This window comes from Delphinus delphis, chromosome 6 (genome assembly GCF_949987515.2).
Source record: "Delphinus delphis chromosome 6, mDelDel1.2, whole genome shotgun sequence".
NCBI lineage: Eukaryota > Metazoa > Chordata > Mammalia > Artiodactyla > Delphinidae > Delphinus > Delphinus delphis.
Genome location: NC_082688.1, coordinates 101,215,014 through 101,234,398, shown reverse-complemented (window position 1 = coordinate 101,234,398; position 19,385 = coordinate 101,215,014). Strand labels below are relative to the sequence as shown.

Sequence of the window (19,385 nt, the reverse complement as noted above, 5' to 3'; positions counted from 1 at the left end):
CAGTTTTTAGTTGTACTTCATGTGAGAAATAGGGAAAAGTACACCTACTCTGTCTTCCAAATTAAATTGTTTTTAAAGGAATTTTTCTGTTTTATCTAAGTTGCTGAATTTTTACTGTAAAGTTTTCATACTACTTTGTTATTATCCTTTTAACATCTAAAGGGTCTGTTGTGATGGAATCACTCTGATTCTTGATATTAGTAATTTCTGCTTTCTCTTTATACTTGATATGTTTGGTAAAAGTTTATCAAACCTTTACCAAATTTCTCTTTTCAAATCAAATTATTCCTTTGTTCATTTCTTTATTATATTTTGTGTGCCATTTCATTTTTTCTTATATTTTTAAAGATTTTTTTGATGTGGACTATTTTTAAAGTCTTTATTGAATTTGTTACAATATTGCTTCTGTTCTATGTTTTGATTTTTTGGCCATGAGGCATGTGGGATCTTAGCTCCCCAACCAGGGATTGAACCCGCACTGCCTACATTGGAAGGCAAAGTCTTAACCATTGGACCACCAGGGAAGTCCCTCATTTTTTCTTAATTTTTATAAGTTTAATTTTAATTAATTTATTTTCTTTTTAATTTTTTATTATTTGAATCATTGATTTTAAATTTCTAACATAAGCATTGGGAAGCTATACATTTCTCAGCACTATCCACTATTTCTTTTATTTGAAAGAGATAAAAACATCAGTTAAAAATATCTCCTAATTTTATTTTTGTTATTAATTTATGAGATTTTGAAGCATGCTGCCTAATTGCAAAATATTTGGAGCTTTCCAATATATCTCATTTTAATGAAATTCTAATATATTACTGTTGTGTTCTGAGAAAATTTTTGTAACATTACAGTCTTTTGAAATATATGAGACATTCATCAACATATTAGTGAAAAATCCATGTTCTCTTAAAAATCATGTATTTTCTGTGGTTATGAATATAATACTGTACTCATTATTAATTAGGTCATACTAGTTGTCTAGTTGGTAGTGTTGTTCAAGTCTTCCATAACTGTACTGTTAAAATTTTCCAGGTTGTTCCATCAATGCCTGAAAGAGGTATTTTAAATCACCTACCATAATTGTGGATTTACCTATTTCTACCTTAATGCTTTTTAGTTTGTGTTTTGTGTATTTTTGTTTGTTTGTTTTGTGGTACGCGGGCCTCTCACTGTTGTGGCCTCTCCCGTTGTGGAGCACAGGCTCCGGACATGCAGGCTCGGCAGCCATGGCTCATGGGCCCAGCCGCTCTGTGGCATGTGGGATCTTCCCGGACCGGGGCACGAACCCATGTCCCCTGCATCGGCAGGCAGACTCTCAACCACTGTGCCACCAGGGAAGCCCCATGTTTCGTGTATTTTTAAGCTTTATTACTTGGTGCACAACATTTGAGATTATTATATGTTTGTGATGAATGTCCCTTTTTATTTCTAGCTGTATTTCCTGTATAAAATTTATTTTGTCTGATATTTATATAGCCACACTGCCTTTCTTAAAGAGTGTTTACATGATATGTGTTTTTACAGTCAGTTCTACTTTACAGTACTATTGAGTATATGTCTCTCTGGATGTAAATCAAATTTTAAACTTTTTCTGGAAATATTTTCTCTACTTCGTTTCTTTAATTTACTGATTTGTTCTTCAATTCCATACATTCCACAATTTATTCTATTTTATTCTGTATTTCAAGTATGAAGTTTTTCATGCCTAATATTTTTCCTTATTTTTTAAAAATCTTTTCTTGTTTTATATTTGGAGTAACTTCTCTTATGCCTATTAATATGTTTATTGTTATTTTTGGACCCTCTCTTCTAATATATCTGCTTAGGCTGCTTTATTTTAGGTGTTTTGCCCATTTTCATTTTAGGTATTGTTATTTTTTTGGGGAGAATATGCTATTTTTCTGTTTCCTTTCTCTTTTTTTTTAATTTTTTAATTTAATTTTATTTATTTTTTTATACAGCAGGCTATTAGTCATCAATTTTATACACATCAGTGTATCTATATCAATCCTAATCTCCCAGTTCATCACACCACTATCCCCATCCCCCCGCGGCTTTCCCCTCTTGGTGTCCATACGTTTGTTCTCTATGTCTGTGTCTCAACTTCTGCCCTGCAAAGCGGATCATCTGTACCATTTTTCTAGGTTCCACATACATGCGTTAATATACGATATTTGTTTTTCTCTTTCTGACATACTTCACTCTGTATGACAGTCTCTAGATCCATCCACATCTCAACATATGACCCAATTTCGTTCCTTTTTATGACTGAGTAATATTCCATTGTATATATGTACCACATCTTCTTTATCCATTCATCTGTCAATGGGCATTGAGGTTGCTACCAGGACCTGGCTATTGTAAATAGTGCTGCAATGAACATTGGGGTGCATGTGTCTTTTTGAATTATGGTTTTCTGTGGGTATATGCCCAGTAGTGGGATTGCTGGATCATATGGAAATTCTATTTTTAGTTTTTTAAAGAACCTCCATTCTGTTCTCCACAGTGGCTGTATCAATTTACATTCCCACCAGCAGTGCAGGAGACTCCCTTTTCTCCACACCCTCTCCAGCATTTGTTGTTTGTACATTTTCTTATGATGCCCATTCTAACTGGTGTGAGGTGATACCTCATTGTAGTTTTGATTTGCATTTCTCTAATAACTAGTGATGTTGAGCAGCTTTTCATGTGCTTCTTGGACATCTGTAAGTCTTCTTTGGAGAAATGTCTATTTAGGTCTTCTGCCCATTTTTGGATTGGATTGTTTGTTTCTTTAATATTGAGCTGCATGAGCTGTTTATATATTTGGAGATTAATCTTTTGTCCGTTGATTCATTTGCAAACATTTTCTCCCATTCTGAGGGTTGTCTTTTCATCTTGTTTATGCTTTCCTTTGCTGTGCAAAAGCTTTTAAGTTTCATTAGGTCCCATTTGCTTATTTCTGTTTTTATTTCCATTACTCTAGGAGGTGGATCAAAAAAGATCTTGCTGTGATTTATGTCAAATAATGTTCTTCCTATGTTTTCCTCTAAGAGTTTTATAGTGCCCAGTATAAAATTTAGGTCTCAAATCCATTTTGAGTTTATTTTTGTGTATGGGGTTAGGGAGGGTTCTAATTTCATTCTTTTATATGTAGCTGTCCATTTTTCCCAGCACCACTTATTGAAAAGACTGTATTTTCTCCATTGTATATCCTTCACTCCTTTGTCACATTAGTTGACCATAGGTGCATGGGTTTATCTCTGGGCTTTCTATCTTGTTCCATTGATCTATGTTTCTGTTTTTGTGCCAGTAGAATATTGTCTTGATTACTGTAGCTTTGTAGTATAGTCTGAAATCAGGGAGTCTGATTCCTCCAGCTCCATTTTTTTCCCTCAAAACGGCTTTGGCTATTTGGGGTCTTTTATGTCTCCATACAAATTTTAAGAGTTTTTGCTCTAGTTCTGTAAAAAGTGCCATTGGTAACTTGATAGGGATTGCATTGAATCTGTAGATTGCTTTGGGTAGTATAATCATTTTTCACAATATTGTTTCTTCCAATCCAAGAACATGGTATATCTCTCCATCTGTTAGTATCATCTTTTAATTTCTTTCATCAGTCTTATAATTTTCTGCATACAGGTCTTTTGTCTCCCTAGGTAGGTTTATTCCTAGGTATTTTATTCTTTCTGTTGCTATGGTAAATGGGAGTGTTTCCTTAATTTCTCTTTCAGATTTTTCATCATTAGTATATAGGAATCAAGAGATTTCTGTGCATTAATTTTGTATCCTGAAACTTTACCAGATTCATTGATTAGCTCTAGTAGTTTTCTGGTGGCATTTTTAGGATTCTCTATGTATAGTACCATGTCATCTGCAAACAGTGACGGTTTTACTTCTTCTTTTCCAATTTGTATTCCTTTTATTTCTTTTTCTTCTCTGATTGCCATGGCTAGGACTTCCAAAACTATTTTGAATAATAGTGGTGAGAGTGGACATCCTTTTCTTGTTCCTGATCTTAGAGGAAATGCTTTCAGTTTTTCACCATTGAGAATGATGTTTGCTGTTGGTTTGTCACATATGGCCTTTATTATGTTGAAGTAGGTTCCCTCTATGCCCACTTTCTGGAGAGTTTTATTGTAAATGGGTGTTGAATTTTGTCGAAGCTTTTTCTGCATCTATTGAGGTCATCATATGGTTTTTATTCTTCAGTTTATTAATATGGTGTATCACATCGATTGATTTGTGTATATTGAAGAATCCTTGCATCCCTGGGATAAATCCCACTTGATCATGGAGTATGATCCTTTTAATTTGTTGCTGGATTCTGTTTGCTAGTATTTTGTTGAGGATTTTTGCATCTATATTCATCAGTGCTATTGGTCTGTAATTTTCTGTTTTTGTAGTATCTTCGTCTGGTTTTGGTATCAGCATGTTGGTGGCCTCATAGAACGAGTTTGGGAGTTTTCCTTCCTCTGCAGTTTTTTGGAAGAGTTTGAGAAGGATGGGTGTTAGCGCTTCTCTAAATCTTTGATAGAATTCACCTGTGAAGCCATCTGGTCCTGGACTTTTGTTTTTGGAAGATTTTTAATCACAGTTTCTATTTCATTACTTGTGATTGGTCTGTTCATATTTTCTATTTCTTCCTGGTTCAGTCTTGGAAGGTTATAACTTTCTAAGAATTTGTCTGTTTCTTCCAGGTTGTCTATTTTATTGGCATAGAGTTGCTTGTAGTAGTCTCTTAGGATGCTTTGTAGTTCTGTGGTGTCTGTTGTAACTTTTCCTTTTTCAATTCTAATTTTATTGATTTGAGTCCTCTCCCTCTTTTTCCTGATGAGTCTAGCTAATGCTTTATCAACTTTGTTTATCTTTTCAAAGAACCAGCTTTTAGTTTTATTGATCTTTGCTATTGTTTTCTTTGTTTCTACTTCATTTATTTCTGCTCTGATCTTTATGATTTCTTTCCTTCCAGTAACTTTGGGTTTTGTTTGTTTTTCTTTCTCTAGTTACTTTAAGTGTAAGGTTAGATTGTTTATTTGAGATTTTTCTTGTTTCTTTAGGTAGGCTTGTATAGCTATAAACTTCCCTCTTAGAACTGTTTTTGCTGCATCCCATAGGTTTTGGATCATTGTGTTTTCATTGTCATTTGTCTCTAGGTATTTTTTGATTTCCTCTTTGATTTCTTCAGTGATCTCTTGGTTATTTAGTAACGTATTGTTTAGCCTCCATGTGTTTGTGTTTTTTACTTTTTTTTCCCTTTAATTCATTTCTGATCTCATAGTGTTGTTGTCCGAAAAGATGCTTGATATGATTTCAGTTTTCTTAAATTTACTGAGGCTAGATTTGTGAACCAAGGTGTGATCTCTCCTGGAGAATGTTCCATGCACACTTGAGAAGAAAGTGTAATCTGCTGTTTTTGGATGGAATGTCCTATAAATGTCAATTAAATCTGTCTATTGTGTCATTTAAAGCTTCTGTTTCCTTATTTTCATTTTGGATGATCTGTCCCTTGGTGTAAGTGAGGTGTTAAAGTCCCCTACTATTATTGTGTTACTGTCCATTTCCTCTTTTACAGCTGTTAACAGTTGTCTGATGTATTGAGGTGCTCCTTGTTGGGTGCATATATATTTTCAATTATTATATCTTCTTCTTGGACTGAACCCTTGATCATAATGTAGTGTCCTTCCTTGTCTCTTGTAACATTCTTTATTTTAAAGTCTGTTTTATCTGATTTGAGTATTGCTACTCCAGCTTTCTTTTGATTTCCATTTGCATGGAATATCTTTGTCCATCCCCTCACTTTCAGTCTGTATGTGTCCCTAGGTCTGAAGTGGGTCTCTTGTAGACAGCATATAGATGGGTCTTGTTTTTGTATCCATTCAGCAAGCCTGTGTCTTTTGGTTGGAGCATTTAATCCATTCACGTTTAAGGTAATTATCTATATGTATGTTCCTATGACCATTTTCTTAATTGTTTTCATAGGTCCTTTTCTTCTCTTGGGTTTCCCACTTAGAGAATTTCCTTTAGCATTTGTTGTAGAGCTGGTTTGGTGGTGCTGAATTCTCTTAGCTTTTGCTTGTCTGTAAAGCTTTTGATTTCTCCATCGAATCTGAATGAGATCCTTGCCGGTAGAGTAATCTTGGTTGTAGGTTCTACCCTTTCATCACTTTAAGTATAGCATGCCACTCCCTTCTTGCTTGTAGAGTTTCTGCTGAGAAATCAGCTGTTAACCTTATGGGAGTTCCCTTGTATGTTATTTGTCATTTTTCCCTTGCTGCTTTCAATAATTTTTCTTTGTGTTTAATTTTTGCCAATTTGATTACTATATGTCTCGGCATGTTTCTCCTTGGGTTTGTCCTGTATGGGACTCGCTGCGCTTCCTGGACTTTGGTGGCTATTTCCTTTCCCATGTTAGGGAAGTTTTCGACTATAATGTCTTCAAATAGTTTCTCTGGTCCTTTCTCTCTCTCTTCTCCTTCTGGGACCCCTATAATGTGAATGTTGCTGTGTTTAATGTCCCAGAAATGAATGTTGTCTTCATTTCTATTCATTCTTTTTTCTTTATTCTGTCCCACAACAGTAAATTCCACCATTCTGTCTTCCAGTTCCCTTATCCGTTCTGCTGCCTCAGTTATTCTGCTATTGATTCCTTCTAGTGTATTTTTCATTTCCGTTATTGTATTGTTCATCTCTGTTTGTTTGTTCTTTAATTCTTCTATGTCTTTGTTAAACGTTTCTTGCATCTTCTCGATCTTTGCCTCCATTCTTTTTCTGAGGTCCTGGATCCTCTTCACTATCATTTTTCTGAATTCTTTTTCTGGACTGTTGCCTATCTCCACTTCATTTAGTTGTTCTTCTGGGGTTATATCTTGTTCACTCATCTGGTACATAGTCCTCTGCCTTTTCATCTTGTCTAACTTTCTGTGAATGTGCTTTTTGTTCCTCAGGCTGCAGGATTGTAGTTCTTGCTTCTGCTCTCTACCCTCTGGTGGATGAGGCTATCTAAGAGCCTTTTGCAAGTTTCCTGATGGGAGGGACTGGTGGTGGGTAGAGCTGTGTGTTGCTCTGGTGGGCAGAGCTCAGTAAAACTTTAATCCACTGACTGCTGATGGGTGGTGCTGGGTTCCCTCCCTTTTGGTGGTTTGGCCTGAGGTAACCCAACACTGGATCCTACCTGGGCTCTTTGGTGGGGCTAATGACAGACTCTGGGAGGGCTGACGCCTAGAAACCCTTCCCACAACCTCCGCCGCCAGTGCCCCCATCCCCACGGCGAGCCACAGCCACCCCCCGCCTTCGCAGGAGACCCTCCAACACCAGCAGGTGGGTCTGGTACAGTCTCCCCTGGGGTCACTGCTCCTTCCCCTGGGTCCTGATGTGCACACTACTTTGTGTGCCCTCCAAGAGTGGAGTCTCTGTAAGTCTGATTCTCTAGGAATTCCTCCTCCCATTGCTGGACCCCCAAGTTGGGAAGCCTGACATGGGGCTCAGAACCTTCACTACAGTGGGTGGACTTCTGTGGTATAAGTGTTCTCCAGTCTTTGAGTCACCCACCCAGCAGTTATGAGATTTGGTTTTACTATGATTGCGCCCCTCCTACCATCTCATTGTGGCTTCTCCTTTGTCTTTGGATGTGGGGTATCTTTTTTGGTGAGTTCCAGTGTCTTCCTGTCGATGATTGTCCAGCAGCTAGTTGTGATTCTGGTGTTCTCACAGGAGGGAGTGAGAGCATGTCCTTCTACTCCGCCATCTTGGTTCCTCTTCTCTTTTGAGTTTTTATGTAAACAACTTTTGGCAGTAGCCTTTTAAAAGCCTGCTAGTGTTGGAGGGCCTCCTGCAGAGGTGGGGGTAGGCCCTGTCCCACCGTGAGGACAAGGACACCGGCAGCAGAAGCCCCAGGAAGCACTCCCTGGCATGAGCCCCTCCAGAGTCTGCATGCATTTGCTTTTTATTCTCTTGTTTTTCCTTTCTTGCCTTCTTTTGGGTATTCAAATTTTTTTAGTGTCACATTTTAGTCCCTGTATTTGGATTTTTGGCTATATCTCTTTGTAATAGTTTTTTAGATGTTTTTCTTGTTTGATGCAGACCTTTATATAATTACATTAGTCTTAGCTTGTTAATTATATTGTCCACATCACCTATATATTCTTCTTAATTTTTTATCTGTTTGACCTATTCATAATCAAAAGGAAGATGTTGAGATCGCTTACAATTAAGGCAAGTTTATCACTTTCCCCTTGTGGTTCTAGAAATTTATTAGGTGTTCAGATGCATAAAATACTACATTTTACTTTGTACCTTTTAAAATTATACAATAACTCTCTTTGTTCCCTACCCTCTCCATCCCTAATAATGCTTTTTTGCCATAAAGTATATATTCTCTGATAATTAGATACCCCAGGTTTCTTTTTACTTATATTTGCCTGATATTTCTATTCCTATCTTTTCACTTTACATGAAATTATATTTTAGATGTGTCACTTGTAAACTATGCATATCTGCATTTTATTTTTATTCAGTTCATCAATCTTTGTCTCTTAACTTGTAAGTTTAGTTTAATTATATTTATTGTTACTATTGGTATTTTTTGTCCTTGTTTTCATCTTTTCAAATTATTTCTTACTTTTTAAATAGTTGATAACTATTTCTCCCCCCAAATAAGACAAGAATTCACCTCGCTTTCTTATTCCTTGCTCTTTCCCAAGTCTTACATTTTATTGATATCATCTAGACTTATACTGTCCAAAAAGTAGTCACTAGCCACATGTGTCTATTAAGATTAACATTAATTAAAATTAAATACAATTTAAACATTCAGTCCCTAAGTCATAGAAGCCATATCTCAAACATTCAATAGCCATGTGGCTAGTGGCTACCATTTACAGGGTGAAGATGTAGAATACTTCCATCATAACAAAGTTTTCTTGAATAGAATTGATCCAGACTTTCCAATCAGGGCAATTATGGATATACTTTGGGGGAGGGGGGCTATAACTATTTTGTTTTAGGATACATACATTTTATCAAGATGTTTAATCATCTCTGCTTCATATATTTCTTGTGGTGTACTCTGGATTTTTTTTTTGTCTCATTTATTAATTTATCCAAAAGGCTTTTCAAGTGGGTCTTTGTGTAGTCAATTTCTGTAACCCCTGATGCTTGAGAATATTGTTGAATCAACTCCTTATAATTAAATAGAGTTTGGTTGGGTATAAAATCCTAGTTCTAAGTTTTTTCCTTCAAAACTTTAAAATTGCTATTGTATTTCCTTCATGAATCTATTACAGCTGTTGGAAAATGTGAGGTCAATGAAAATCTTTTTATTTTTTTTCTGTGTGATATGCTATTTCTCTTGGAATCACTGGATTTTTTTCTTTGTTTTGATATTCCTAAATTTGTCATAAATTTGCTAAGGGCAAGATTTTTTTTTTTTAATGTTTTGTTTCCCTTTCCCCTTTGACTCTCCATGGCTTTTCTCCTATGGTGCTCTTTTCTCTTTCTTAAGTCTGGAAAATTCATCTCCATTATTCAAATATTTACTTATCTCCCCTTTTTTGAGATATCATTTTTCTGGGATTTCTATTATTTGGACTTTAGCATTTTTACTTCTACCCTCCATAATTTTTGGCTCTCCTTTTTTTAAAAAAAATTCTTCGTAATTTTTTTGGTTATTTCTGGAAAAAACTTTTTATTTGGTCTCTGCAGTTTACTGATTTGTTCCTCAATTCTATCTATTCTATTATTTATTCTATTTTATTCTGTATATTTCAACTATTAAGTTTTCTTATGTCTCATATTTTCCCTTGGTTCCTTTCTTTATGTTTTCTTGTTTTAGTTTCATATTTGAACTATCTTCCTTTACTCCTATTAGTATGTTTATTATTATTTTTGTCTCCTCTCTTCTAATATTTCTGCCTAGGTTGGAATCTGTAATCCAACATATTGCTTGTCTTTGGAAATGTTTGTTTCCCTAATGTGTTATTTTTGGGTCAGCTACCTCATTTTTACACAGCACTATTGCTTATTCTACTAAGACATGCATATAGAGAAGGACAGCCTCAGGTATTGTTAGCTAGAAAAGCGAGAAAGTGGGAAGTTGATGCATCTCTCACAAGGTGGAAAACCTCAAATACAAGGAAACAAGTCAATTACTCCCCACCCACAGACAGCTCTCAGACCTTCACCGTTTGCCCCTAGAGAAATAGCATTAGTAAGATAAACTCTTTAGATGTTACTTCCTTTGTCAGTTTAGAGCAGGTGGGGTGAGAAAGCAACTGTGAAGGATTAGTTAGTCTCATTTCCTCTGGAATCATACTGCTCAGGGTTTCTCTATTGCCCTGATTTTATTCCTGATTCCACTAGGACTAATCCCAGTTGGAGCAGATATAATACACAACACTGTGTATTCAAGGCAAATCTGGCAAACAGCCAGAGAAGCTCAATACCTTCTGTTCCTCTTTTACCCTCTCACAGATTTCCAAGCTGCCTCCTGTTCCAAGCCAAAGCAGCACACAGAAATCTAAAAACAAATCCACCCCCACTCCCACATTATCTGGGGAAGTCTTCCAGCTTCCTTAAGTTCTCCTGGGACTAAAGAAATAGCCAGATGTGCCACATCAGCTTATTTCCTTGAAATGACTGGATGATTTTTAAATGTAAACAAGATATGCATGTTTTCTTTCCTCACTAAATTTACCTAGAATTAGATCATTCAGCTGAATGGGTCCTTTAAAACCCCTTTCTAATTACAAAACCTATTTCTATCAGCCTAGCTTCCTTTTTCCCTCTTTACTTCTCCATTTTGTGTTTTAAGAAGAAAGCAGAAGTCTAAACCAAACAGCTCGTGTACCTTTAGTTGTGAGACCCACCTATTGCTAATGGAGGTATTATTTGATGTCATCTGAGTCACTGCATGGAAGATTTACCATCTCAAGAGATATTAGAAGGACTCAAATATAAGTTTTATTATGACATTATCTTCAGTTGCAACAAAATAAAAGGTTCCTGGATCAGTTCCAAAGGGTATGTTTGGCAAATAAGCATATGAAAACACTCAACATCATATATCATGAGGAATTGCAAATTAAGGCAACAATAAGATACCATTACACACCTGCTAGAAAGGCCAAAATCCAGAGCACTGACAGTATCAAATGCTGGGGAGGATGCAGAGCAACAGGAACACTCATTCTTTGCTGGTGGGAAAGCAAAATGTTTCAGCCACTTTGGAAGACAATTTGGAGTAACCCTACAATCCAGCAATCACAGGACCTTGTTGGTTATCTATTTTATATGTAACAATATGTGTGTGTGTATATATATATATATATATATATATATATATATATAAAATATAATATGTATATTTTAATCCCTAACTCCTAATTTATCCCTCTCCCTGCTTTTCCACTTTGGAAAACCCTTTGTTTTCTAGGTCTGTGAGTCTGTTTTTATTTTGTAAATAAATTCAGTTGTATCATTTTTTTAGATTCCACATATAAGTGATATCATATGATATTTGTCTTTGTCTGACTTACTTCACCTAATATGATAATCTCTAGGTCCATCCATATTGCTGCAAGTACTCTTAAAACAGGTTAAAATATCTATTTCACTTGTTCGGTGATGATATATTAGTGTGAGAAAGATCAATTATCTGATTTCTCAATTCATGGTTTACAGCTTAGTTTGAAATTACTCCATTACTGTGACAAGTAATGGATTAAAGTCACTGGTGAAAAGGTTGGGTCGATGAGCTGAATTAAGCCTACAGATTCCTCCCTTTTGGGGTTCTTTTCCTGCTGGGTGTGAGTATAGCGTGGGTTAGGGCAAGTAGTCAAGAATCTGTATCTGTGAAATACCTGGGGGATACCAGTGTGAAAGCCCAGGAAAAAGGCAAAGTCAGGTTCTCTCGAGTTTGATCCAATAACGATACCACCATGAAAACTCTCAGAAACAGGAAGAGCTGTGCTCCTTCTGATTTTTATGTATTTGTTTGGTTGGCTTTGCTCTGTTTATGTAGTTTTATTATCCTTGTTGATAGTATGTTTTTGTTTTATGGGTGCTATCCATCTCCTATCAATCCTGTTTACTTCTCGTTTGTTTACTATTTTGTCTTCAGATAGTTTGGAGTGAAACTTAGAGCTCATACTTATCAAACTTGTAGGGCTGTATGTTTTATATTTCACTGGTCTCATCTTACCCATGGCTTTATGGTTTCTGGAACTTTCTTGCTTTCTTGTTTTCTAATTCTCTTAACTGTTTCTCTTCCTTTTGTTATACTTTTTGAAACCTCCACAATTTGTGTGTGCACAGTGTGTGTGTATGTTTAATGAAGGGTGGTGTATGTAAATATATAAAGAGACTCCTTAAAAAAATAAATAAATAAAATGCTTCATTTCAGGCTAACCTCGATAAACCTGATGAACCATGACTTCATACATGCTATTGTTGAATCTCATTATCTCCCCAGAATGCCCCCTTCTTCTTGTTTCCTTTATAGGCCTGACAAACCTGCTATTTTAAGGTTGAAGTGGCACCTCCCTGAGAAATTTCTCATGCCCTCCTTTGATAAATATTTCCCCCATGCTCCCTTGTGCTGTTATTTTAGCAATAAATTTATTTCTGTATTTATTTACGCCAGTCTTTAGAATGAGGCTGTGTGTCCCAGGACATCAGGGAAAGAGGTTAATCTTTCTATCCCAAAGGTCAACATAGTAAATTAACATTTTTTTAACATCTTTATTGGGGTATAATTGCTTTACAATGGTGTGTTAGTTTCTGCTTTATAACAAAGTGAATCAGTTATACATATACATATGTTCCCACATCTCTTCCCTCTTGCGTCTCCCTCCCTCCCACCCTCCCTATCCCACCCCTCTAGGTGGTCACAAAGCACCGAGCCTGATATCCCTGTACCATGTGGCTGCTTCCCACTAGCTATCTACCTTACGTTTGTTAGTGTATATATGTCCATGCCTCTCTCTCGCCATTTTTGCAAATGTTTGCATTAAAGAACAAAAGAAAACAACCAGGTAAGTGTAAGTTGCATAATGCTAAATCCAGAGTCTTGACCAAAGACTTTTGTTAAGGACTTTTTGAGTACTTACCATTTTCCAGGCTCTGTGCTATCAATAGCGGCAAGAATGGGGAGAAAAATTAAAAGTTATTTTCAGAAGGAGTGGACAGCCAAGGGGCATAAAGTTTGACACCAACATCAGATAAATTTTCACTGGTAACACTGTAGAAAGGAAATTATAGCTGGAGATAAAGGGGAATTTCTCTACTTAGTACTATAATGTTAAATGTGCCTTTCTGTTCAAAATAGTTTTGCTGCAGACAGTGTGGTTGTGTAGAAGGAACTAAAAACTTGGAGTCAGAATAGTTGGGTTTGAGACCCTATTTCAACACATCCTAGCTGAATAATCTAGAGAAAAATAACCTACTCTCATTTTTATCTCTGTTTTCTCATCTGTAAAATGAGGATAGTGTTGTAAGGATTAAGCAAAGACATACATGCACACACATACACACAGGCTTGCATAAATCATATGGTACTCTACAGTTGTAAACTTTTATCATTACCCTATGATATTCTAACTTTTAAAAAAAATCATCAAATTTACAATCAGTTGTGATTTCATTTTTTTCTAATAGTTTTGTGGATTCAGTGCTTGTTGATTTCCCTCAAATATCAATTCCAGGTCATTTTATATGGCAGCCCCAAATCTAGAACAGTGTTTGATTTGACCCAGAAGTTCTGGCTGAGATTTAGACTTAATGGAAGGGGAGGAATAAAGGTATGGAGACAAATTCTAAAAGCACTTCATAGACGCAACAAAACACTAAGAAAAATAGAGGCTCACCAATGAGATATCTACACATAATAAGTAACTTTGCCCTACTTCCTGCTCAAAGATGCATGAAACAGCCTGTACGGAGAAGGGCTCCACCTTTGACAAATCCAAGAATGGAAGCATCTTATGGGTAGATCCATGACAGATGGACATTATCTGCCCTTCTAGACTATGGACATCTCTCTTCTTTTCTCTTTTTCTTTTTATGTTCTTCATACTACCTTTACACATTTCTTAGAAAACCCTCTTTAGATATTGGCAATTCATGAATTGTTAATTGCATTTCATAGGAAATTTAAAGATGCCCACAGAGTTCAAATTATTTACTAAGTCTAAAAGGCTAGTTAATGGAAGAGCTGGGGGAACTGTCTCTGCTTTTATCCCTGTGTATTGTATATTTCCCCCACATAACGTATTTTTTAAAACTTTTCCTTATTCTTTTCTGAACATTTCCATTAAATTTGCTCTTGACTTTCTCCGGGTCCCCATCTGACACTTCAGCTTTTCACTGGGTCTGCTTGGCCTGCCATTGACAAGTAGGACTAAAGGAGTCTGCCTAGAACTGGCTGCTGTAGACTCCATTCTAATTACGGTTATAACATGTCCCCAAAGACACACAAACCTCAGGGGGCTACTTCACAGCAGTTGGAGTTTAGAAAGCCAAACAGGTGACACACATTGACTTAGAAGGGAAAACGTTATATACTGAGTCATTATGTACTTGGCCTCTGAATCAGGGGCTTTCTCTATGAAAAATGCAACAATTTTGGCAGTTAGAGGCTGCAATCACCTTCATCAGAAGTTACTGGGACATCAGGAGGAGACCATTATCTATAGTCAGGTTGTTACACCCTGTTTTTCACTTAGACAAACTTACCAGCTTCCTTTAGGTCCCCATCGGGGTTGTACACTAAGGATTTCAACACTCAGCTCATGCGGATGCTTGGTAAGGCTAGGAAAGCGACCTAAGACATGGTTCTTGCTAAGAAGAGGCTAGCAAGACCCTTGCTTTAAAACAACGTTCTAAAATACTAAGAATACAGTGAGTAACATGATCAATTCAAAAGTATGTTCACCAAGAAGCCACGTGTAAAAAGAATTAGTGGGTTAGGGAATGAGCAAGCCTGAAAACAGTGATAATGTGCATGAGGAAGTGGAACCCCAGAAACTGCCTCCAGCTGTTTTAAGGAGAAAATAAATAGGTTAAAATGATATTAGGCTCTTAAGCCTTTCAAAGGAATGACATTCTGATATATTCTACAACATGGATGAACCTTGAAAACATTGTGCTAAGTGAAATAAACCAGTTACATGAAAGAAAAAAAATACTGTATAATCCCACTTATTAGGGTACCTAGAATTGGCAAATTCATATGGACAGAAGGTGAAGAAAGGTTATCAGGCCTGGGGGAAGTAGTAATGGGAAGTATTTAACGGGTACAGAATTTCTGTTTGGGATGATGACCAAGTTTTGAAAATGGATAATGGTGATGGGTACACAGCCTTGTGAATGTACTTATGCCACTGAATTGTAAACTTAAAATTGGTTAAAATGGTAAAACTTTTATCTATATTTTCAGAAAAACAGCCAGGTTTAAGAAAATGGGCAAACGAGCCTAACAGACATTTTTCCAAAGAAGACAGACAACAGGTATGTAAAAAAGTGCTCAACCTCATTGATCATCAGGGAAATGCAAATCAAAACTACAGTGAAATATCACCTCACACTTGTTAGGATGGCTAGTGTCAAAAAGGCCAGAGATCAGAAGAGTTGGTGAAGGTGTGGAGAAAAGGGAAACTTTGTGCACTGTTCGTGGGAGTGTTAATTGGTACAGCTGCTATGGAAAACAGTATGAAGATTCCTCCAAAAAATTTAAAATGGAACCACCATATGATTCAACAATTCCACCTCTGGGTATTTATATAAAAAAATTAAAATTAGGGTCTCAGAGAGTTATCTGCAATCCCTTGTTCATTGCAGCACTCTTCATAATACCCCAAATGTGGAAACAATGTAACATCAATGAATGAATGAGTTTTTAAAATGTGGTATACATGTAAAAAGGAATATTATTTGGCCTTTAAAAAGGAAGGAAATCCTGTCATATGCAACAACATGGGTGAACCTGTAGGACATTATGCTAAATGAAATAAGTGAATTATAGAAGGACAAATATTGCATGATTCCATTTATATGAGATGTCTGAAATAGGCAAACTCTTGGAAGCAAAAAACAGAATTGTGGTTGCCAGAGGCTGGGAGGGGAAAATGGGGAGTTGCCAATCAATGGGTATAAAATTTCAATTATGCAAGATGAATAAGAACTGGAGAGCTGCTGCCCAATATTGTACTTACAGGTAACAATACTTTGATGTACATTTAAGTATCTGTTAAGAGGACAGATGTCATGTCAAATGTTCTTACCACAATACATTTTTAAAAATTTATTTTATAAAAAAGAGTATGGACTTCAACACCAGGTGTGAGAGAGAAAAGAGTTAAATTTTAACAAGGAGATACTTTCATAGTAAACAGCATACCATAATTTTCTTCTGCTTAGGAACTTAGTTTCCATAACAATATTACTTATTTAGCAGATTAAGAATAGTAATATTGTATTAGTGTTGAGCAGAATAGCAGACTGTCCAGGGCTAATTGCTAAGCAATGTCTAAAGTTGTCACTGGCAAGGGAAGGTCTTTTTCTGGAAGCGATCTATAGCGGTGATGGTGAAGTGGAACATGTGCCCTAATAATAGGAGCAGCTACTTTATTAGTCAGGATGGCTTCTGTCACAAATAAGAGCACGTTTAACTTGAAATGGCTTAAACAATAAGAAGATTTTCTTGGTCATGCAACAGAAGTCCCAAGAAAGTACACGGTGATGCAGGCAGTTACTAATCTACCAGTTCATGACATCATTAAAAGACCAGGTTTTATTCTTTTCATTTTTCTGCTCTATCTTATTCAGTATATCAGCCATGCCCTCATAATCACAACAACATGACTGCAACAGTACCAGATAGGATATCCAAATAGCCAGAAGGGACAAGGATATCTTTCCTAGAAATTCCCCAGCATATCTCCTGTCTTGCCCATTGGCAAAAAAGGGGGGGGGGGGATGGGGGTAGGGTGGGTTAATACACTTACCTCTAAATCAATCAACCACTGGTAAAGGAAATGAGATTATGATGATTGACTTAGAGTGACTGATGATAGAAATGTATCCAGGAGATGGAGTTAGGATTGTCTTTTTTTGTTTAATTTTCTATTTTATATTGGAGTATAGTTGATTTACAATGTTGTGTTAGTTTCAGGTGTACAGCAAAGTGTTTAGTTATACATATTCATTTATCTATTCTTTTTCAGATTCTTTTCCCATATAGGTTATTACAGAGATTATCTCTTCATGCATGCATGAAAATGGAAATGCATATGGAAAACTGAACAAAATTTGGCTTCTGAAAAGCAAGAAAGGAGTTTTTGGTAAGGCAACCTACAATGTTTGTTCCATCACCAGTCAGCTAAGCTGATGGTTGCTGTGGGCAATGTGATTCCAGGGTTGACAAACCATTTGATTACTTTTAAAATGCTGGAGATCTGGATGTTTATGCAGGATCTCCCAAGTTTTAAATATTGGCAATACATTCAAAACATTAAAAAATACTTTTTGGCCAAAATCATTGAGGCCAAATAAAATAAATCTGCAGTCCAGACACATCCTGCTGGTCAGCAGTTTACAACTTCTGGTTTACGTTATTAATTTATTTAACTAAAACTTAGTTAGAAAGTACTACTAAGTTTCTACTAAAACTACTTAGAAAATAATGTTCACTTTAAGCTTACCAGTAACTGAATTATACAAATTTCTATGAAAAAACAATTTAATTAATAAAGTCTTAATCAGTTGTAGTGAACTTCCAATGACACAGCTAATAAGAATTCCAGAAGATAATGTAGGGTAGGAAAAAGACATGATATAAACCAGAGAATGTCTGTCTGTATAATTTTCTTTTTAACTGAGGGTTCTAATTTGACAGTTTCAGGGTTAAAACAGTTAAGCTATTGCTAGTCATCCAATGAGGAGTATACAATTTTCTCCCATCCTTCCCAGTTTCCTGTGATTTCTTGTTTTTTGTTTTCATTAGAGGGTGAATTAATTCCTACTGAATGAGGAAATCAAGGTGCTCAAAACCCTTTAACAAATATTAGTCAACATCACAGTAAAAAAGCAGGGGTGGGAAAGGTTAGGAAATTCACCTAATTAGAGATTTCAGCTTTATAACTCTTTCTTTAGAGCCATCCTCTTTCCCGTGAGTATAGAGAACAGAAAATTTTAATTCATACAAAGATTATCAAGAGTATGTCTCTCTTGAAAGTTTTATGTCTTCAAAGTATAATCAAGAAATAGTAACGTCCTTGAGTGTCAAGAGCAATATTAGTACATTTCTCTTCCATCCAGATGGTCCAGTCTTCTAAGTTGATCATTTACCCACCAATCCTTGTTTAGCTGTTACTTCAGACTTCTGGATTGGAGCCCTAAAAAAAGACAGAACTCTTAAATAATGAACTTTCCCTAAAAACTTAGATATTACATAACTTTGAACTATTAAGAAATTAAAATGATTTATCTGTAGTCACTCTTGCTATTCTGTAGCTTGATACTTCACAGTGAAGGAGTGGAAACATAAGAGGGTAGAGAAAGGAGAGAAAAACATCACAACTGGGATTCAACTATCCACCTGGCCACTTATCAGTTGTAGAGGGTGGGGCATCAGGAGAAGAATTATGCCATGCTGAGTAATTTTTCTGTGGAGAATTTTCTCCCTCTCACTATCCCTGGGTAATTTTTCTGAGAAAACAAAGAATATTGGGGTCATCATCACTTTCTAGCAAAGACCCTTACGTCTTCTTTCTCTTGGTTTTTGTCCAAGCTCAGAAGGAAGACATATACTAGAACCCAAAATATACTCATATAGACACGGTCCTTAGTGAGCATCTTCTAGGAAGACATGGTTAGCACTTCTGTCCTCGATTCTAGGAGGGCTACAAGATTAGAATAGTTTGGTTATCGGTCTCTTACTTTAAGTGCAGACATTGGCTTATCCTTGAAAACAGCAGAGGAAAGTCCTTTTATGTCTTTATGCTATATTAGGGACAAAAATAATGGGAGGGCGTTAGAAATGTTGTGCAGTTCCCATCTTTGCTATACTTATTTCCTTATTTAAATCCTTCCTACCTCCTTGTCACTTATTTTAACTTCCACCCAACCCTCAGGGTCCAGTACAAATTCCAACCACTTAGTCAATGGACCTTCCTCTTACTTTCCCATTCCTACCCCATTCATTGTCCCCTCGCCATACTTCTCTCAGTAGTATTGCCTGCTTTGGCACACGTAATATATGAGGAGTTAAGTGCTCCATATGCATATGATTTGTTTTCCTACCAAAAATGTAAAAATTATTGGAAAAAAGGACCTTAAGTTTTAATTCCTTCTCATGTACTCACAACAAAGTACCAAGTATCAGGGGAGTATGTTCAGGATCCACTTG

General features: G+C 36.2%; 1 protein-coding gene across 1 annotated transcript in view; it reads right to left on the bottom strand.

Annotated features, from left to right (window-relative positions):
* Window positions 1–18,266: 18,266 nt before the first annotated feature.
* The window catches only part of ADAM28 (ADAM metallopeptidase domain 28), a 58,497-nt gene continuing 57,378 nt past the window's right edge, over window positions 18,267–19,385 (bottom strand). The window contains exons 23-24 of the mRNA XM_060013573.1: window positions 18,917–18,979; window positions 18,267–18,372 (exon numbers count right to left, since the gene is read on the bottom strand). Of these exons, the coding sequence (XP_059869556.1) occupies window positions 18,352–18,372; window positions 18,917–18,979 (84 nt within the window). The 3' untranslated portion in view covers window positions 18,267–18,351. The remainder of the gene's footprint in view (window positions 18,373–18,916; window positions 18,980–19,385) is intronic.